The sequence below is a fragment of the Ambystoma mexicanum genome, chromosome 6q, assembly GCF_040938575.1.
Source record: "Ambystoma mexicanum isolate Mex_15411 chromosome 6q, UKY_AmexF1_1, whole genome shotgun sequence".
In the NCBI taxonomy this organism is placed as follows: Eukaryota; Metazoa; Chordata; class Amphibia; order Caudata; family Ambystomatidae; genus Ambystoma; species Ambystoma mexicanum.
In genome coordinates, this window is record NC_090937.1 from 572,558,577 (window position 1) to 572,579,186 (window position 20,610).

Below are 20,610 nucleotides of genomic sequence, written 5' to 3' on the forward strand. Positions count from 1 at the left end.
TCATACCTGAACTGGGATGAAGTCTGAGGCTGCTCAGTCATCTATCCCATCATGCAGCCGTGATCGGCCTCGTAAAATGCCAGCCCACCCCCAGCCCTGCACACAGGACAGTCAGTCAGTGCCAGCCACGAGCCACTGCAATGCCACCCATTTACTTCCAAAATAATAAGCAGAAGAGAGTGCAGTATGTTCACACTGGCAGCATGCCAGTGAATGGTGTAGTGCAGGCAGCAACAGGCAACCGCGGCTTTCCTGCTTCTTCTTTGGTTAGCTTGGCTATCTTCTTTTATTAACTTCAAAAGGAAAGAAAGCAGAGTCAGTGCAGGGATTTCAACCTGCCACCTTCAGGTTCCATGCAGATCGCTTCAGTAGGCCTGACTTTTTCCTTTCTGGCTTTGCTTGCATACTTCCTGCCCGGTTTGCTAGGGGCGCCTAGCACTATGTTTGTGGTTCATTTAAAGTCAGAAAACGTTTTTTTAATGTTGTTGTTAACAATATACTGCTACAAACAATAATAGTCTGAATGACACATGGCCTAGTAATCTCATTATTTTGTCCTCTCTTTCTTTCCCCCTCCTTGTCTTGTCACACCTAGAAACACTTGTGTACAGGCGCATTATAAATGCCACATCTTTATTTTAAATTTAATTTAAACTGCAATTTGGTTAACTAAAACCTTATACACATAGTATTTATAGCATATCAGCAGTATAATGCTTACTGTCACAATTGGCTTTAATCTTCCAATCAGCTATTCCTGGAATGCGTTTTATTAATTGAAAGCCTGGCAGCAGTCGAACTTGGGGTAGAGGAGCCAGCGCTTTCATCAGTATATGCATGACAACATTATTGAAAACAAGTCAAATATAGCCTACAGATCATATGCAGTATCTGGAGAGTACATTTTGTACATCTTGGTTAGCAGTAATGCCACTTTGCTGTGTTGGCTTTTGTCAGTGGTTGGCATCAGGTTTTTTAGGACGTGGCTGCCAGACTTACAATCTGATTTGACAGCTGCAAATCAAATGTGAGCTGGGGTTGGAAACTGTTGAATGGAGTTGCAAGCACTCATTTCCAAAATGTTTTAAAAGAAAATGTATTTAGTCAAAGTAGATTTATTGTAATGTGTCTTGTAAGGGTCTAGAAGGAGGAGGTTGACACACAGGTGGCATAGTGATTGCTATAGGCTTTTATTAGTCAAGGAAATAGAAAACCTAACTTTCCCTACTTCTATGAGGTGTTTCCCTGCCTCAACTAAAGGTGCTAATGGGTCTGTCAGAATCTCCTAGTAAATAAAAGAGTCCACCGTTCTGTGTCAAAATCTCCAATTATATTCCTTACAATTAGAACTAAACAAGAAGTTGGTGTCAATGTTCTTGGTCCAGGAGAAGGACTCCCTGCTCCTGAACTGGGAAGCACAGTTCTGGTTGCATGTTCTTAACCAGGGGGAATGACTCCCTTCCCCTGGTCCCAGTACTTCACAAATAAAGGACAGCCAATCCTATAACACTCTGTATCAGAACGTTCTCTGTATCTTCCCTCCCGGGGAATGACTCCCTTCCCCTAGATCAAATGTTCCCAGCACAATACTTGTCCTGGCAGGGGGGGAGAGGGGCGACTCCCTTCCCCTGGCCTCTTGGCTTGGTATCAGACTGTCACTGTTACTGTTTCACACACAGCACCATGGGGAATGCCTCCTTTCCCTGGTGCAGGGTTCTGTGGTTAGGTTCCTCAATGGTCATGAGAATGATCCCCTCAACTGGACTGTGGCTTTTCTTTAACCTGGGAGAATGACTCCCTTCCCCAGGCTTCTCGATAGGCACACTGCCTATCTTTTAACACTATATGTCAGAAAGTATTTGTAGATTTGGTTACCAGGGCAATTACTCCCTTCTCCTGGTATCTTTCCAATTGGTTGCACAGTTCAACACAACTAAGGGGGGAAGGAATCCCTTCCCCTGGTCTTTCTTTCACTTTGAGGGTCACAGACCCAGGCTATCCCATCTCTCCACTTGGGCAGTCTTGGTTCACTCTCCTGCCAAGTACTGCCATTAATTAGATGGCTTTTATTTCCCTTTTCTTGTTGGTGCGGGTCCAAGACCCGTATTTCTCTATGGCTTGGTTTTGGCAGACCTGGTTCACTATCCTGCCGGGTACTGCCATGAAGAAGAGGAATTATATGGATTTTTTTATGGGTGCAGGTCCCAGACCTGAATTTCTTTAGTTCTATCTTTGGCTCTCTCAATTTTTGCTTCTTCCCCAGGGGCTCCCTCTTCACCCGTGATCTGTATTTCATCATCTTCCACCACTCTGTTATGCCCCCACCAACCGTCCCTGCAACCCGTGTACCTTTAGGGTGGTTGCCGGCGTGTACCAGTCAATCTTGGGCCCTTCTGACTTCTGTTTTAGGCTTTTCGCAGCTTATCGCATTCTCTGGTGTGCTGCAGCTGCGCTGCAGCATTTGGTTCCTCACAGTCTGCGTCTCTTCACTCGATTGTGTGGACTGGCTGCCTCGCACACCTGGTCCTCTGATTATCCACCTTTCCGGTTGGTCCGTCCATGGCAGACCGGATAGGGACACCTCTGCTTGGTCGCTAGCATCCAGAGCAGCAGCCTCCTCTGTTCTCCATGACAGATGACTCCCACGCTTGTGGTTTCTCCATGGAGGGCCTTGCACTGTCGTAAGTCCTTCTTTGTTCTCTATTGTGTTTTGCCATGGATGACTAGTACTCTCACCCACATCCCACTGAGTATTCTTCATGCTTCTGCACCAACTCTTTGTCTCAGTACTTGACCTATACATCTCCATACAGTAGTTTACAATCTTCTTCGTCTCAGTAGGTATTAGACTTACAGATTTACAAACATACATGGGAGTAGGTATGTTATTGGAGTCCCAAGACTATGGAGATGTGTAGAGTGTGGAGAGGTTGGTTGGGGGCGATTATACAGCGTTCTCCCTAGATGGTCATCCTTGTCCCCATAGGGGGAAGTCTATTTCCATGAGATCCGCCCGCCATGTACCACCCACAGAGGGACTATCGGGTAGCAGGCTCACCTCCCTGGCCTGCTGGGAAGGGGCTCCCCCTCAGGGAGAAGTGACGATATCTAGGGATTCGTCACATACCCTTCCCCTAATTTTGCTGGCTTCCTCATCTTTTATGGGAAAAAGGAACCGGAAATCAACGTTTCACTGTTTCTTTGCTTGACACTAAATGAGAAGGGTTAAAGATCTAGAAACCAGTGCATTATGCACAGGTTGATGTATTTTCTAAGACTGAGCCACGTAAGGGGAAAACGGTCCATAATCAGTTTAAACGTCCTACCCGTGAGATAATATTTGAGATATCCCATGGCCCATTTTATCACTAATGCCTCCAACTCAATCGTGACATAATTTCTCTCCCGTGGGAATAGTTTCCGGCTGATGTAAAGCACAGGATGTTCTACCCCATCATATTCTTGCGATAAAACTGCTCCTATCCCCAATTTAGAAGCATCTGTTTCGAGTAAAATAGTACTTTTACAGTCCCAGGGTCACATGAGCATTACTCTGAAAAACACGTGAAATACCTTGATAGACCCCCGACATGCTGGCCTGTATGCAAAAGAAACCCCGGACCGGATAGCTCAGTGGGCAAAACCAATAGCACATGGTTGGTAATCATTGAAATTAATGCCTTCTCCCTAGGGCCAGACCACTGCCAGACCACTGCTTAATGATGAACGCAGTTGTCCTTCGAGAGGTTAGCAATTAAAATGTGCATTTGCATCTGCTCATCCCAATTTCATAATGATGCAGCCGAGATGTTTACCGGGTGCACTATTGTTAAAGGGCAATACTGCATTTTCAGGCAATGACAGCCCGCAAGAGTCCTCATCGGCTGCGGTGTCATGGATAAACACAGGTATTTTACAACCAAGCTGATTGCATATACCAGGAATGATTAATTTGCCTCGCACAGCAGCTCAAGTAGGTACGGAGATATATAATAGGGTGAATAGTAGAAGAGATAGCAGTGCCGTTTTTTAATCCTTTAGATAAAACATGTTTTGTTCTTTGGAATGACGCAGAGTGATCAACCCTCTCCCACCATGGCATGGCTCACGGGCCGCTGTGGGGTAGTTCATGGTGGTAAAGTAGGGCTCTGGCTGTGTTCACATGCAAAATGGATCACATCCGAAACAATTCAATAATATCATAGGGATGTCATGGCTGAAGCAGCAGGGCCCAGCGGGTACTGGGGAAAGTCCAGGAGATCTCAGAGTAGAAGAGGCCACAGGACTCGGATGTAGCGTTAGGGGACAGGTGCAAATGTTTAATCCACCAATCAGGAGATTGTAGCAATTCTCCAAAACGTTTTGGGAAACTGACTGTGTCTGAAAGGGAGGACATTTGCTTCGCTTCTCAGCTGAGCCTATTCGCATCTCAGTTCGCGTGCCAACTGGTATCAATGGAGCGGGTATGCTAATGATTCCAGCAGGCCTACCCAAAATACCCTGCATGCAAACACGGAGAGCCATCATTCTAGGCATGATGGAAGGGTCTTTTGTTTTAGGGGTGTACCGGAGGACAGTTTAGAAATGTTGGGCAGCTCGAGACAAAAGAGCAATTTTATTTACTATCAACGGATGCAAACTGGTCTAAGGCAAAGCAGAAAGGGAGCGGGCGTAGAAGCAGTGGCTAGGTTTTGCCAATGTAATTGTTCACCGCAGAGGTCGACTCGGTAGCTTGTTGCATAACATTACAAAAGCTAAGAAAGCGTACTCTTTCTTTGTTGTTTTTTCTCAGTTTGGGTCACATTTTTTTTTGTTGCTTTGCTTCAGCCTCAGTGCCATGTTGTCTTCAAGATTTTACCATTTCCCATGTGAACCAAAGTTTACACATCTTCGAGATCTATCAGCCCCCCCCTTCATATGCACAGCCCGCCCCACCCCACTCCCTTGCACAGTCAGTCAGCAGGGCATTGTCAGTCAGTGGCAGCCACGAGCCACCCATTTATTTAAACTTTCCAAATAAATCCAAACCTATACCGCGCAGTGCAGATTAGTATTTAAATTACAAACAAAAATAACAAAAATTACTGATGAGGTCGCAGGTGCCCAAAGGTGACTGACGGTCGTGGGAATGTTTCCTGCAGCGAGAGTGCACAGAGGCCCTCGCTGCAGCTGCAAGCAGGCCCGAATGGGTGAGGGAGGCACTGCAGGTAGCAGCAGTAGGGCACTGTCAGTGGCAGGGCAGGATAGCGGAGGGCTGCCAGATTCCCTCTTGCTTCTTCTTCTTTGGGTTGGTTTGGGCGGCCTGGCCCAGCCTCAGCCTCACAGGTTGCTTGTGCTGCACTTGAATGCAGCTCGTCTTCGTAGAATCGCCCCCGCGCATCAATACCTTCAACGCTCTCTTCCTAAATATCTTCCTTCTCGAGCTCTTCGCTCATCCACCTCCAACTCCCTCAGGGTCAGTCGCTTCTCCAAGCAACGAGTTGGTTGTAGATCTCTTTCTTCGGCTGGTGCCTCCCTCTGGAACAGCCTCCCTTAAACTTGAGGAGAACCATCTCTGGTTCCGGAATCACCTCAAAACCTTTCTCTTTGCTTCTGCTTTTTCTCCTCCTCTCCTCTGCTGACCTCCTGGCTGTAACCGGAACTGCACTGGCTACCTGGACACCCTCTGATCTCGGGCCCATGTCCTTCCCCCGCCAGCGTCACACACCTGCACTGCCCACCTGGCAACCCCCACACTTGGGGACTGTTTCTGTATCGCTACAGTCCCCCTGCCAGTCCTTGACACCTGATGCCTACACTTACCCTTGCACTTGCCACATGCTGGCCGTTTACTTACTTATTATTATCATCTTCCCATGTACTGCACTGTCCCTGTCCCACGCACTTGCGCGATCTGAATGACACCTGGCCTAGTAGGATCGTTGTCCGTCCTCCCTTTGTTCCCCTCCCTTGCCTCGTTGCGCCTCGAAACACTTGTGTATAGGCACGTTATGAATGCCATATCATATCATCATATCATATCATTTGTGAGAGCACATTAGGGCACATGCGTTTCCTATGAACCCCCACAATCGCAGGCCAGAGCAGCAAATCAACGGGCAGAATGTCAACCACACCCAGGCTGGATATCATGTTCCCCCTTCCCCATCACCAGGCAGTGCAGCAACTCCTGGTGTCCCGCTGAGTCAGTCCAGCACTGGACCTCCACTTAGAAGCTTCAGATAAAAAAAATTGTGCGACTAAAATAAAAATGGCATGATATATACTGTGCCTGTGATTTAAAGGGCCTACAATATGTCAATGAACCAGCTGCATACACCTTTTTGAAAGACGCAAGATTTACCTTTCTCATCGGTAGCAAAGCGTGAAAATATGACGCTTGACAGTAATATGATGTGCAGTTTCATGTGGATCCTGCACAACTGTCCGAAGGGGGGATTATAAACCGAGAATTAGAAGGTTACAAAAACGAAACTATGAAGTTGCAGCAAAAAATGTTTTTTGTATTAACTATGGTGCATGGAAATCATTAAAAATAATAGTGGATATTATTTACAATAATATTATCAATGGATATTATTTACAATCATATTATCACTGAAGTATCTCAATTGATTCCCGCAAGTTACTTTGTGACGTCTAAATTAAGTCTTGGGACAAGGAACAGGAACGTGGTGGCACTAATTCGAATTAGTTGGAAGGCATAGAGAATAAATATAGGATTTCATTGTGGACATTTCTTTTTTATTATTACATTGTGGGTTGTTATGGTAGGAGATGTTATGTAATGGTCCAGAGCAGACTTCATGCACCAAACATTCCAAAATGGGCACAGGGTAAGCTCAGCATCAATGAAAGAGTACTAGTGAAAATCCCCTTGTAAAATGTGACCTTGGGCTCAGAAGTAAGACAGTTCTTGTTTGTACACCACTCACCTTCGCCTTTCTCATCAAAAGAATTCTCTACAAGATGCAACCATGAAAATAAAGGGGAGTGTGCCACTGCACTGCATAGAACGTTACCAGCTACCCATTTCGAATAAGGGGATCTTTGCTTTAAAGACTATATTCATCACAGCAGAAATTAAATGTAAGACCCATTAGAGGATAGATGACTGAACACAATGACCATGGAACAAGCTAGCATGGTGTGAGTACACAATTTGTTTCTAATGGCGAAAAAGAATATATTGGAGCCAATAGAAAACATAGTTAAAAATGTATTAGTATATATATAAAAAAGATAGTGATGTAACATTTATTTATAAGGGCAGAATATTAAAGTTTTCTATATCGACCAACAGGTACATCTGCTTAACCCGTCACTGCCATGGAACCTATATTCCTGTGGACAGAATATGCAGCCAACACGTCAACGCGGCACCCCCTAATGGACAGATCGTGACCATTATTTGGGAGGACGGGGAGGCCAGGATTGCCTGTTAGCTGTCCCCACAATCAAAAGCAAAGCGACAAGCCAAAGCATAATGTAGTATATTTTGCAAAATATCTACTCGCACAATTCGGTCAGGTGTTACCCACCACGTAATACGCTCAATGACTTAATTCTGCATACGATACAAGAATATTCAAAAAGTGTTCTTTTGTGAAAAGCAATAGAACAAAAAAAGTAGGTATGCAATGATTGAGTGCCTTCTGTGTTTTGCATGCAGAAATTTGATTTAGTAACTGTGTAGACAGGTCGTTTTGCTCCGTCGTATTCTAACACATTATGACCAGCAGTGATGTATCGCAGATACGGCAGCTGATGTCACATAGTTGTGCTACGATTTATTGCCACCAGGGTTACTGGCCATAGGTCGATCACGCAGCAGAATACATTATCACAAGATGGCGGATGGGGACTGGTGTGGTTCAGAGATATAAACATTTTTTCATGCAAGTGAAGCGCCGCGAGAACAAAAAATGATATACATTGATATATGGTGCAATGCAGATATGTCATTCCGACTGGTAAAACTTAACATGCAAATCAACCGTTCCTTTCAGTTATCCATTTAAAATTTCGGATAAAAGTACAGAAAAAGTATTTTTGCTGGAACGTTGGCCTCAAGCAAAATGTAACCAGTTAATGGGCCTCATTATAAGTTTGCCGGTCCGTAAAGAACTGTTTCCAGACTGGCAAACTATGAGTCTGCCTGCCGGAGCTGCTGTGCCCAACAGGTCTGACCCTACCGGGCGCAGCGTCTATGGTAGGCAGACCAGTCACAGAAGCACTGGCGCCATTAGCAACGGTGCCGGTACTTCGGTGTCGCCACTCCCATAGAGTCCTATCGGACTCTATGGGAATGGAGAATTAGATTTTATTGGCACCTGACTTCCTGGGCCGCTGGACTTGGAATCTCCCGGGGGCACGGGAAGTCAGGCGCCGGTAAAAGTTTACGAGTCCGGTGGCAACCCACCGGTAGGACTGGCATGGTTACCGCCGAATTCGTAATGAGGCCAATAACTTGAATTTTACTGGGGGAAATCCATAGTATGGACAATGATTTGCACATCTTCAGAATGTAATTAAAAACGTACACAGAATTTGCAGTGCTCAGTCATCTAGTGTTGCTCACTTTAATGCATTCAAAATGTGTATGTATTCAACTAATACTAACACTGCGTGTTTCTCCAGTGCATGTTCCATTGTACTGCACAGTGCAACATTAATACACCTGTATGGGGATTTGTGTAAACTGAAACAAGGGTATGAAACAGATAATAAATGTCGGGTTTTAAACGCCTCTATACGTAGAATTGAAGTAAATCACCACTCACCCTCATAGTCCCACAGCCCAGGAAAGGGCTTTCCAGGGTCACCTGCCGGTGCTGGGGGGTCATTGAAGAATGGGGCGCTAACTTGCATTAGCACTCCTTCCTTTGTTGGCTTAATACCGATAGTCACTGGCTCATGTATCACTGGAAATTCGTCCCACGTATGTTCAATTTTAAACTCCATCTAAACAGATCAGTGGTTAAATGGTTAAATGTCAGAGGATCAAAAGCAAATTATTTACTGGATAAGATTTATTGGAATACTTTTCCAAAAGCATTGCACAGCAATACTGCCTACGTTAGTGCACGGACATGGAATCAATACGTTTATACGGTTCCATGTGTTAAAATCGCGGCAAAAAAGGCCGTGTACACAATAAATCACGGCAAAAAGGCTGTGGTTTTGCTGCCACAATCCATATAAAGGATGCGGGGGACACCCCCGCAACCCTCGCTCCCCTTAAATGGTATAATGGGTTACACCTTTACCGGGTTAAATCACAGCAATTTTGCCGCGATTTTTTGCACAGGTGACATTTTTGCCGCGATTTTATGACTGTATACCATTTATACTAGTTAAGAGCATAGTCTAGAATCCAATCATGATCAAACAAGGGCGACAGCTGTTCCACCAATAGTAATTTCAACTGACATATCGTTGATAAAATATTTGTGTTTTTGAGGAGCAGGGGGCATTTTACAAAAAATTATAATTGTATGCAGGGGCCAGCCAACATTATCACTTGTGTGCAGCGGTTTTTGACTCGTGCAAAAGTAAAAATTCAAAACAAGCTAAATTACAATCCCTTTCGTAAAAGATGTAAATGCTGGCTGCAAATAACGCTTTTTGGACGTTCATGGAAATGGCTTCATATGGAATTCGCCATCTTCTTGCAAGTGCTAAATGCAGGTGGATTCCAGAGGAATTAATTACCAGCACAGCGAGATGGCCCATAAGGAACTAGCAACAACCCCACCCAAAGGGATACAGCTCAAACAGAACCAGAAGTACCCGACATCAAACCTGGCATCAGGATACAGACCCCACTAACCCAACCCTCGACTTTCTGCTTACTTAACCAACACAAAAGTCACACAACCATTTATCTCCCAGCAATCCGCACGCATTTTACCACACCAAAGCAAAAACACATAAACAGCACATGAGGTCTTGCCCGATCCGATACTTGCACCAAAGCCTAGCACTCTGTGTATACCTACCGAGCTGAAGCTGCCAACAGCACACCACTTCTCCCACTCTCCTACTCCCCTCCTCCCGACTAATCCTACCCGCCCGCCTTCCTGTTTACAGACCCGCCAGAGTGCCTGGGGATCATTTCTGTTGGTGACGGTGCGCTATATAAGTACCTTTAACATAACATAACATTGTAGGCCTGCATGAAAATCTCATGCAGGGGTACAACAAAGAAGTTTTGCAGGCGAAAGAGGAGGAGGAAATTGATTTTTCAGCTTGTCTCTCTGACTACAAAACATTTTTGAAATGACCTGAAGCAGCAAACTAAGAAGAAAGATCACTGTGCCCGATCATCTCGAATGCAGAGGCCTCGCTAGCCTGCATGCGTGCTATTTCAGCAGCATCACCACTTTGGAGTTCTTCACTGCAACCCTAGGCTCAGAACCTTACAATAACTGCCTTGATAAAGGCCCTTTCGTGGTCGAACCACGTGCCAGCACTTTGTATGATTATAAAACAGCACTCTAAGTCAACCGAAGTGAGAAGACTTCATTTTTTGCTACACATATGCAGCTCAATTGGTCACGATATTGAATGTCCAGAGTTTATGAGGTTCTTACCAACCCCCTTCCTTACTACAAGAAGTGAACCCCTTTATGCCCAGGATTGGCGTGTGGATACGAAACTGGATATCTGTGCGCTAGTGATCACTCAATGCATTGACAAATAAAAGCTAAATAAGGTAAGTGCTGGCTGCAATCACTCAAATCCCGCCAACCAATCCACCCTGGTTGGTATAGATAAGACAAGATTACGGGGTATGGGATGGCGATGCGCTCCGCAACATCACAATTAATGGCAAGTATTAATTAACTTGTCCAGTTAGTTAACCCGATCACAAATGTCCAGTGCTCGATTGATCGAGCTATATACTTTTGAATAGCCATTTCGGCTTCTACCTGTGCTATCTGACTGGCCATCTAATTTCTGTGCCGGGCGGTGCACGTTATTCAATCAAGCAATAGGATGCTTCAGAATTAGTAATCCAAATTGTCTTTGCCTTGAAAACGACCAGCGTGTCGAAACAACGTGTCGGCTGCACATGATTAAATAAGAAAATATACCAATGAAACGGTTCCACTTGTAATACTTGTCATTAATTGTGATGGTGCGGAGCGCATCACCATCCCATACCCCGTAATCTTGTCTTTATGCCCAGGTTTTACAATTTACTTTACCACTCAAAGCCATTGAAAATTACCCACGTGGTGTCAATGCATGAGGCCAAGAAAACACAACTGAACTTCACTGTATCATGGAATTCACAGCAAATTTTAAACCTCGTGTAGTAGAGTCCTACCCAGCAACACCCCTACTTGCACTGTGGTACATGTATAACCTCTTAACCATTGGAAGGTGTCTCACATTCAACCATTTCTTCCATAGCATAATGCCATTTTCTACTCTTCGCCCTTCAGCCAGAACAGAACGAAAATCTCTCACTTGGGGGATTAAAGTCGTTTCATCAATAATGACATAAATGCAAAACAATATAGGAAAGCATACATATTAGAAGGCCTGCGGTAGCATCCCCATAGTTATGGATCAGTTGCTCAACTCATAGAAAGAGCACATTTTATGCGGCTTATAACTGCCAAATCCTCACCAAACTTTGCACAAAAAGTATATGATCCCATCAGAATGAGTTTGGTGGGGTTTTGTCTAGAGGGGCAAGGTTATTGGGGGGTCCCAAAATGTGTGGAAATACTCATAGATGCAATGAAAACAAAATGTCCAAACAACTGGACAGATATGCACCAAACGTGCGCCACAAGCAGCGGCTTGGTCCAGGAAGCATGCTTTTGTAAATTTGATGTAAATCCGTCCAGTAGTTATTTTTTTTATGCCCAAAATATAAGTTAAAAAGAAATGTGTGATATCTAAATCCGGTCCACGGACTCTGATTTGGAGTCTGCAGACGTCTCTGGACCAGTCAGAGAGCAGTGTGATGTTCACGGACATCATACTTGCTCGCTGATTGCTCAATAAAAAATATGAGGTGCGTCAAAACATTTGAAACAGACGCAATGTTGGATTTGCGAACAACGCCCATTGTCCATGGACATTGTTAGGGAGAATTCTCTCTTTAGGCTGAATTTCCTAACCTAGTGAGTCCCCCAGCAGCTTTGCTGGATTTCTGGAGTTTGTTTTTTTCTCCTGCCAAGAGTGAGACTCTTTTTCTCCCACTCTTGGACATGATTTATGGTGTTCCTTTGACTGTTAATGTGTTTTATGGGCTATGGGGTCCTTTACTCCATAGGGTTGCATGTGTTTTTACTATGTGTGTTACACAGCACCCTCCGTGCAGTGACACAGGGTGTCATAGTGACATCCCACCATAGACTCCATACCCTGGGACTGACTACTGTCTCCCAGGGCATGTAAAGTCACCATTGGCTTTACTAGTCCCAAATTATTAACAGAAACCGGTACAAACCATCATATTGTGGACGTACTGGTCGGGGCAATTCGATTGCCCCGGGGTCTGTTAGTCGAGGGGGCACGTCTCCGTCCCCCCTGATCGAGTTTTGGCTGGTGGCAGTGGATACTACTTTTTATATTCGACCGCGAATATATCCCTATGGGATTTTCCCATTGTTCGAGGCTACCAACTTTAATTATTTAATTCTCATAGCCTCGAACATACCGCCGGTTTATTTAATTAATATTAATTCGCAGGTTGGTATTTTTTGCCAGGACTCGATTCTAAAATGGCGTTTGTGTTCTCTTCTGTGACTCCAACCCATAGTCGAGCCCTTTGTTCCACTTTTTGGCAGGCTTCTCCACAGAAGCCCTCCAAAAGTGGTGCCACTCTGTCTGGGTACCACAGGGGGTGTGGGAGGGGGTTTAGGCACCCTGGACTGAGTTACCTTGGTAACTCAAGTCGCACTCTTGTGTGATTGGCCCAAGTGGTGAGCCGGCCGGCTCACCACTTAGCATGTTTGATTGACAGCTAGGCTGAGTGAATGGGGGTGTGCTGCATAAAAGCAGGGCTTTGGGGACTGGAACTTCAGAAGTCGCCACAGGACCTGAGAATCCGACGAGGGAGAAGCTGAGCCGACCTACCACGACGACATCACCGGTGGAGCCCTGCGGAACCGACTCACCACTTCCCGACGACAGAGAAGATCTCCCGGCTGGAGAGGCTTCTTCCCCTGACTGGTGGGCACAAGCAGTTTACCTTCTTTTCTTCGCATCCCAGGATGTCTTGTGGTCGAATTGCCTGTGCCAAGCACCCCGGCAACCGGATAGCCACTTACCACTGGACCGCGAATGAAAGGACCGCTCCTTTTACTTGAGAACTCCGCGGCTGGTTTCTTCCCTGGCAGTGCAACGGACTCCTGTCTTCCTCCCCAACAAGATCCTCTCTTCCCCCGGACGAAGAACCGACTCGCATCCGCTGCCAGGAACAACTGCCCCCGCTGGAGTATTCTCACCACTTTAAGGTACCGTGTCCGCCAGGCCTCCCTTTCTAAAGATTGCTACAAGGTAATAATAATCCCTTAACCTTCTGGACTGGGCTGGCCGCCTTGACCATCTAACTGGTCCCTTTCTTTGGTCCAACTCTTTCTTGAACCCTTTCAAGACTTTTGTGCACTGCAACCGTGTGACCTTGGACACATTTCGTTCTGATCCTCTTAAAGTGGATCCGGCCTTCTGAACTCTAACTTCACGGTTTTACTTTGCCTTCCTCTCTTGTTGTGTTCTTGTGAAAGTGTTGGGATCTGTTTCAAATTATACTCTGCTTTTCTCTCCCTTTTTAAAATGAGTTATTAGAGTGGCATCTGCGTTAAGCGCTCACCCCTGCCTGAAAATAAGTGGGGGCTTTACTTAAGACTTGTCTAATATTCTTTTAAGGGAGTGTATATCTTTTAGTGACCGTGTTTCTTAACTGCTTAACCTTAGTGCCTGTGTGTTTTACTAGATGTGGTTTTAAATAAATAATTATATCTCTTTTACACCAAGCTCTGGTCAGTGTTTACTTGTTCTCCTGTGTTCTTTTGACCTATTGTGAATACTCTGTATACTGGCTAACTCTTCTTGAGAGCAGTCTGACTGCTCTGCCACAGCTACCAAGTGAATCTGTGTGGTACAGACTGCTACCAAGTGGGTTTACTGCCAAACACCTGTAGTCTTAAATCTTTTGCAGTGGTCCCAGAGGGAACTGCACAGGTTTCTGCCTAACAGACATCACAGTAAAAACATATTAAAAAGCACAAAAATGTACTTGTCAAACTAATGAAATCTTCTCTGGGGAGGTGAGGGGTGATAATGATGGGATAAAATATGGCCATAAAAAGCCAAAAATCGTGTGTTTCTTCTTCTACAAAGTACGCGAACATCTCTGATGTTCTCCGTCTAATCACTCTGTGTATTTTTTTTATAATACCCTTTACGACAACTGTCTAAATTCGGCTAAACGCACCTATTTCTCTGATCTTCTTCATACTCAATCTGCTCATTCTAGGCATCTGTTTCCAACTTCAATCCGCCTTCTCTCTTCTCCTTCTATTCATTCTACTCTTTCTGCTCTTGATTTTGCTTCCTTTTTTTCTTCCAAGATCTATTCTTTTTGTTAGGACATTGTTAATTCATCCTCTAATACTGTATCTTCTCCCCCACCTAAACCTCTAACCTTCTTTTCAGGCTTTGCTCCTGGGTCCAACTCTGATGTAACACTTCTGTTGCCCAAAGTCCATCCTACGACAGCCCCTGTGGATCCTATCCCATCTGCTCTTATTCCCAAAATCTATCCTTCCTTTGTACCATTCCTTGTCTCATTCTTTAATATGTGTCTCTCTACATCTATCTTTTCTACAGCTTTCAAACATGCTACCATCATTCCCATTCTAAAAAAAAACCTTCAGCAAATCCTCTCATTTTTTCTAATTTCCGCCCTATTTCTCTTTTACTCTATTTATCTAAGCTTCTGGAGCGCCTCGTCTATTCTCAGATTTCTTCCTTTGTTAATGATCTATCTCTTCTCCCACGTTTTCAGTCTGCGTTTCATCCTCGTCACTCCACCAAGACTGCTTTAATGTGTGTACTTAACTCTCTTCTGTCAGCTCGTCACTCTAAACACTCTTCTTTTCTTATTCTTCTTGATCTATAAGCAGCTTTGGACACAGTTGATCACTCTTTGCTTTTGGATTCTCTCTATTCATTTGGCTTTAGGGGTTCTCGCCTTTCCTGGTTCTCCTCATATCAAACATAATTTTTTTTCCTGTCTCTTGGGGTGGAAAGACTTCCTCACCTTTCCCTCTTGAGCACAGTGTTCCCTAAGGTTCAGTCTTAGGCCTGTATCGATTTTCACTCCATACTTCATTACTTGCTCCTCTAATTTCTTCCTTCGGACTCTCTCATCACTTTTACGCCGACGACGTACAACTTTTTCTATCCTTTTCATCTTTCATGATGGAAATTCACCACACTCTTACGACCCGTCTCTCTGCCATTAAATCCTGGATGGCATTGCACTTCCTCACCCTAAATGCTGGGAAAACATAGGTTCTTTTCTTCCCTGCCAACACAATTCCCCCCCTACCCTCCACGACTGTCTATCTCTTTCCCCCTTCTGCTCTCTCTATTTCAACTACTGCACGCAATTTTGGTCTTTATCTGGACTCTAATCTTTCTTTTACCCATCATAATTCCCTCACATCCCGTTCTTGCCGCTTTCATCTTCATAAGATTCGTAAAGTTTGCTCCTCTCACTTTCCATGCGACTAAACTTCTTATGTCTTCTCTTTTTTTCTCCCGACTCTTCTATTGTTCTGTCACGCTCTTTGGTCTCCCTTCCTCTCGCCTTGCTCCCTTGAAATCAATGTATCATTCCTCTGTTTGTGTACTTTGTCTTCTCTCCTACCGTAATTCTATCTCAGCATCGCTTGCATCTCTCGGATTGTTACCTTTTCATTCTCAACTTCAATTTCATTTTCTGTGCTTAGTCTTTACATCTCTTTATGGCCTAGCTCTGAACTATCTTGCTGCTCTCCTGTCCTCTTATACTCCTTCTCGTTCTCTTTGCTCCTCCTGTCTCTTTAAGCTGACTGTCCTCCGGCCCCCCTGTGCCCAGGCCCGTTTTTGTTCCTTCCAACTTGGAACATTCTTCCTCTATCTCTTCGGTCTATCACGGTCTGCTCTCTCTTTCGGGTCTCTTTGAAAAACCATCTTCTTCACTGTCCATGATAGTTCGCTTTCGGAATAGATATTTGATTCATTTTACAGTTTTTTTTTTAATTAGTTTTTTTACAACATCCAAACAACACATAAAAAGGAAAAGAAAAAAAAAGGAACAAACCAAACTTAGTGGTACATGTTATACATTTTGAGTATCTTATATCATGTTAAACCATAACCGCTGCCTACCCGTTACCCTCCCCCATAACTTGAGCCTACTCCGTTCCGCCTTCTGCCGTTATATCTCCTAGGGATGTTCCCTCTTCCGTGTTTTGGGTAGTATCATTTTTGCTTGGGTATACCTGGGTGGTCCCAGACAATGTGGCCACTAAGTGCCTCCAAGCCGTCAGTGTATCTGCCTCTTCCCCCCCCCTGTTGGCTGCTTCGGTCCACATCACTGTTTCCGTCTCAGCCCATCTCTTGAGATCATTCCACCAAACCTCTACCTTTGGTCTGTTACATGCTTTCCAACCCATGGCAATTCTACGCTTGGCAAGTATGTAAGCCAGGTATTTAAGTTTACTCTCATGCTTTAGCTTGCGTGCTCTAGGAAACCCCCCCACCATACATGCCCACACTGATTCCACATCTAACATGATCCCCTTCTCTGTCAGGCGACGAGCTACTTCTTTCCAAAATGTACCAACTTCCGGGCATGCCCAGAACATATGCGTCATCCCAGCATTTACTTCTCCACACTTGGGACATGTCTGCATTTCTGCACTCTTAAATCGGGCCATCCTCTGGGGGGTCATGTACGCTCTGTGAGTTACATATAGCTGGACATCAACAGTTCGTAGACTCAGGAAACCTCATGCCCTCCCTCTGCGATGTTATAGATTGTCTCTATGGCCGTATCGGGTTGGTCTTCCAGCACTATTTCAGACCATGTTTCTTTCACCCGTCGCACCAGTCTGGTGTATGTAATATATTTCCACAGATGTAGCCGGTTCCCTTTACCAGTCCGTTAAATTCCAATATCTTCCCCTCTTGCTATATGTCTCACATTGTTGCAATACCCACCGGTTCCCAATGCTTGCGTATCGTCTTCCTCAATTGCACATCCCCTTTGGTCAGTGCTACTAGCGGTACCTGCGGGGATCACATTGTCGGGTTCTCCATGGCCTGGCAAGCCTTTCGCCACATTTGCCATCCCAATTCCAGCATTCTCGGACACCCCTTTAGCTCTGATTTGGGCAGCCATATCCATTCTTTCAAGAAAAACGGAGTGCCTTCTAACCTCAACAGTCTGGACTCTGAGGTTGAGTCTTCCGTTAGCCACTTGGCCACATATTGTAGCTGGCTGGCCCAGTGATAGATCTCAAAATTGGGAAGTTTTATGCCTCCTTTGTCATACGTCTTCTGTAGTTTCCACAGGGCTATTCTGTTCCTGGTGTTGTGCTAGATGAAGCTTCTACATATGCTCTGGAGTTTGACAAAGAACCGCTTAGGTATCATGTATGGTATGTTTCCAAAAAATTGTATCAGCCTCAGTAATACAACCATTTTCAACAAAGGCGCTCTCTCTACCATGGCCAAAGGGAGTTTAGCCCATTATCTCATGCTATTCTCAATATTTGCTACTGCCTTCTCTTTGTTATGTTTATATTCATCTTCCACCTCATGATAGATATCTATCCCAAGGTATCTGAAGGTTTTTTATTATTGCACGTTTCAACTTAAGGACAGCCGTAGTTCATGAGTCGTGCTAACTATGTGCTAACTACGGCTGTCCTCGCCGATCCCGGCTTTAGATCAGGCTACCCAGCCCAACTGGCACCCGTACCTGGATGGACCAGACAACAGCTCTACCCTGAGCCCACCAACAATTTCACTTGGCCTTGAAGAAGACTTAGGTTAAAACGCGCGTCGGCTGTTTGCACTCACTTAAGTTGACCAACTGGCACCTATTGCCACTCTGTTGATCTTTTTGTTCTGTTAAACCGACAGAACCAATAATTAAAAAATCAAAAAATAATAAAATAACCACATGCACCAACTACGCTTGTGACTAGACCATTATTTAAACCAAAGGCATGACTGCCAATTTTTGGACTATTGAATCCATCCAGCGCCCGCAATCATCCATAGGTTTGTCATCCCTCCAAAACATTCAACCACTTGGGAGCCCTGGAGTTGGTCGCCAGACGAACCATGATCCAGGCTGCAGGCTGACCTTGAATATTACCAATAGAAGGTGCGCAGCGGGTAACGAGTCCCGACCCAGATAACTCCAACCAACTGAAATTTAAGTTTGCTTATGACTTGTCTCAATCTCCCCGCCAACACAGCCGTGAGTATCTTGCTGTCCTGGTTCAGCAAGGATAGCGGTCTATACGATCTGCGGTCCTCGCTCGGCTTATTAGGTTTTAGAATCGAATAATTATCGCCTCCCTTAGGGATTCTGGCAATCTTCCAGTTTCAAAAGCTTTGTTTAACATAGCCAGTAGAGAGGGAAGCACTTCCATCTTATATGTTTTATTGGACTCACTAGGGAGTCTGTCTGCCCCTGGGGCCTTGCAAGTGGGTAATTCCTCAATCACTGCTTCTAGTTCCTCCAATCTGATTGGGGCATCTAATTTCTCTCTCTCTTCAGCACTCAATTTGGGTAGACCAATGTCTCCTAGTGTTTCCACTATCTCCCCCATTCACCCCCTTCTGTATCTTCATACAATTGTTTGTAGAACTCAAGGAACCCTTTGTTCCCTCCATCTTGGGTGACAAGTATCTGCCCTCCTCCCCCCTGTATTGCTCTGATCGTTGGTCTTGGTGTCTCACTTTTATACAACCATGCTAGCAACCTCCCCGGCTTGTCCCCGCCAGCGTGTTGCCTCGCTATGTATTTTCTGTAATTTAAGTTACATAGCCTCTCCCAGTGCACTTCACATTCTTGCCGTAATTGGTTTATAGTATTGGCTTCTTCCAGGGAGTCATTCCCTCTGCGCGTTACTGCCTCTAGTTCCTCCTCTGCTTTCTGTAGCTCATGCGGTATACCTCCTTGCAGCCCTTTGGATTTTGCTATCGCTGACCCCCTTACCACCACTTTGAATGCCTCCCATAGGGTGCCGGACGGTTTTACGCTTCCAGTATTAATTTCAAAATATTCTACAGTTTCCCTCCTCAGGTCCCCTCTGAACACTGTGTCCTTCAATGCTTCGGCTCTCAGCCGCCACGTTGGAATTCTGGCTCTAGGGGCCTGATACTGCCATGTTAAGAGCAGTGGTGAGTGGCCCCAAAGGACCCTCACTTTATATTCAGTCTGCACTATCTCTCCTATCACCTCTGGGAAGGCGAACATATAGTCTAACCGTGTGTACAAATTATGTGGGGCCGAGTAATGCGAGTAATGTCTATCACATGTAGCCTCTACATGTTTTCTAGCTTAAAGTCTCTCAACCGGGTCTTTAAAGTTTTGGCTGCACGTGTGGGTTTGTCTAGTTTCCTGTTTGACCTGTCCACCCTGGGATCCAGCGTACAGTTAAAATCACCTCCCCATATGACTGCCTCCCCACCCCCAGGTACGGGCTTGTTTTGCTATATAAGGTCTTAAAGTAGGCCACAGTGGGCCTCATTACGACCCAGGCGGTAAGTTACCGCCTGGGTCGTACCCTTACCACCATGGTGTAAACTACGTTTACACCATGGTGGATGGCGGATTTACCGCCCGATTCCAAGGTGAGTGAGGCGGTAAATCCCCATTTCCCATTTTACCTTTCCCCATTCCCATTTTTGCCTCATAGGGCATAATGGGAGTGGGGAAGGCGCTAATTACGCCACCGTAAATTACGGTGGCGTAATTAGCACCATGGTCCCTTAGCGCCATGGATTTTAACGCCTGCAAAAAGCAGGCGGTAAAATCACCATGGCGCTAAGGGACCTTGTAATCAGGCGTTAAGGGTCGGCGCCGTTTACGGCGCCGTTAACGCCTTAACGCCTGACTCGTAATGAGGCCCAGTATCTTGGTTCGGGGCATATGTGTTAATAATGCACACTTCTTTGTTTTCTATCAGTCCCCGTATCGCTACCATCCTCCCATCCGATTCTCCTGCAGATTGTAATAACTGAAAGGGGACATGCGGTGCTACCCAGGTGATTACCCCTCTAGCATATGCTGAATATGTTGCCCACACGGGGGTTCCCTTCCATTTCTTCCTAATCACCTCTTGTTTTTCTTTCATTAGATGGGTTTCTTGTAGTAGGGCAATATCTATTTTCTGTCTCCTCAGGTACATCATGATCTTATTTCTCTTCAGGTAGCTGTTGAGCCTATTCCAGGTAACTATCTTAAGGTCTCCCATCTCTCATCCATACCCAGTCCCGCCACTGTCTCCCCTTGTCTCTCGTATCTTGCGCAGCGGCATGCGGGCATAAGCTTGTTCCCTAACTAAAATCACT

The 20,610-nt window shown here is 45.2% G+C and overlaps 1 protein-coding gene across 1 annotated transcript in view; it reads right to left on the reverse strand.

The window, feature by feature from the left end:
• C6QH4orf33 (chromosome 6q C4orf33 homolog) overlaps positions 1-20,610 on the reverse strand; it is a 302,616-nt gene that overhangs the window by 218,939 nt on the left and 63,067 nt on the right. The window contains exon 2 of the mRNA XM_069631055.1: positions 8,784-8,964. Within this exon, the coding sequence (XP_069487156.1) occupies positions 8,784-8,964 (181 nt within the window). The remainder of the gene's footprint in view (positions 1-8,783; positions 8,965-20,610) is intronic.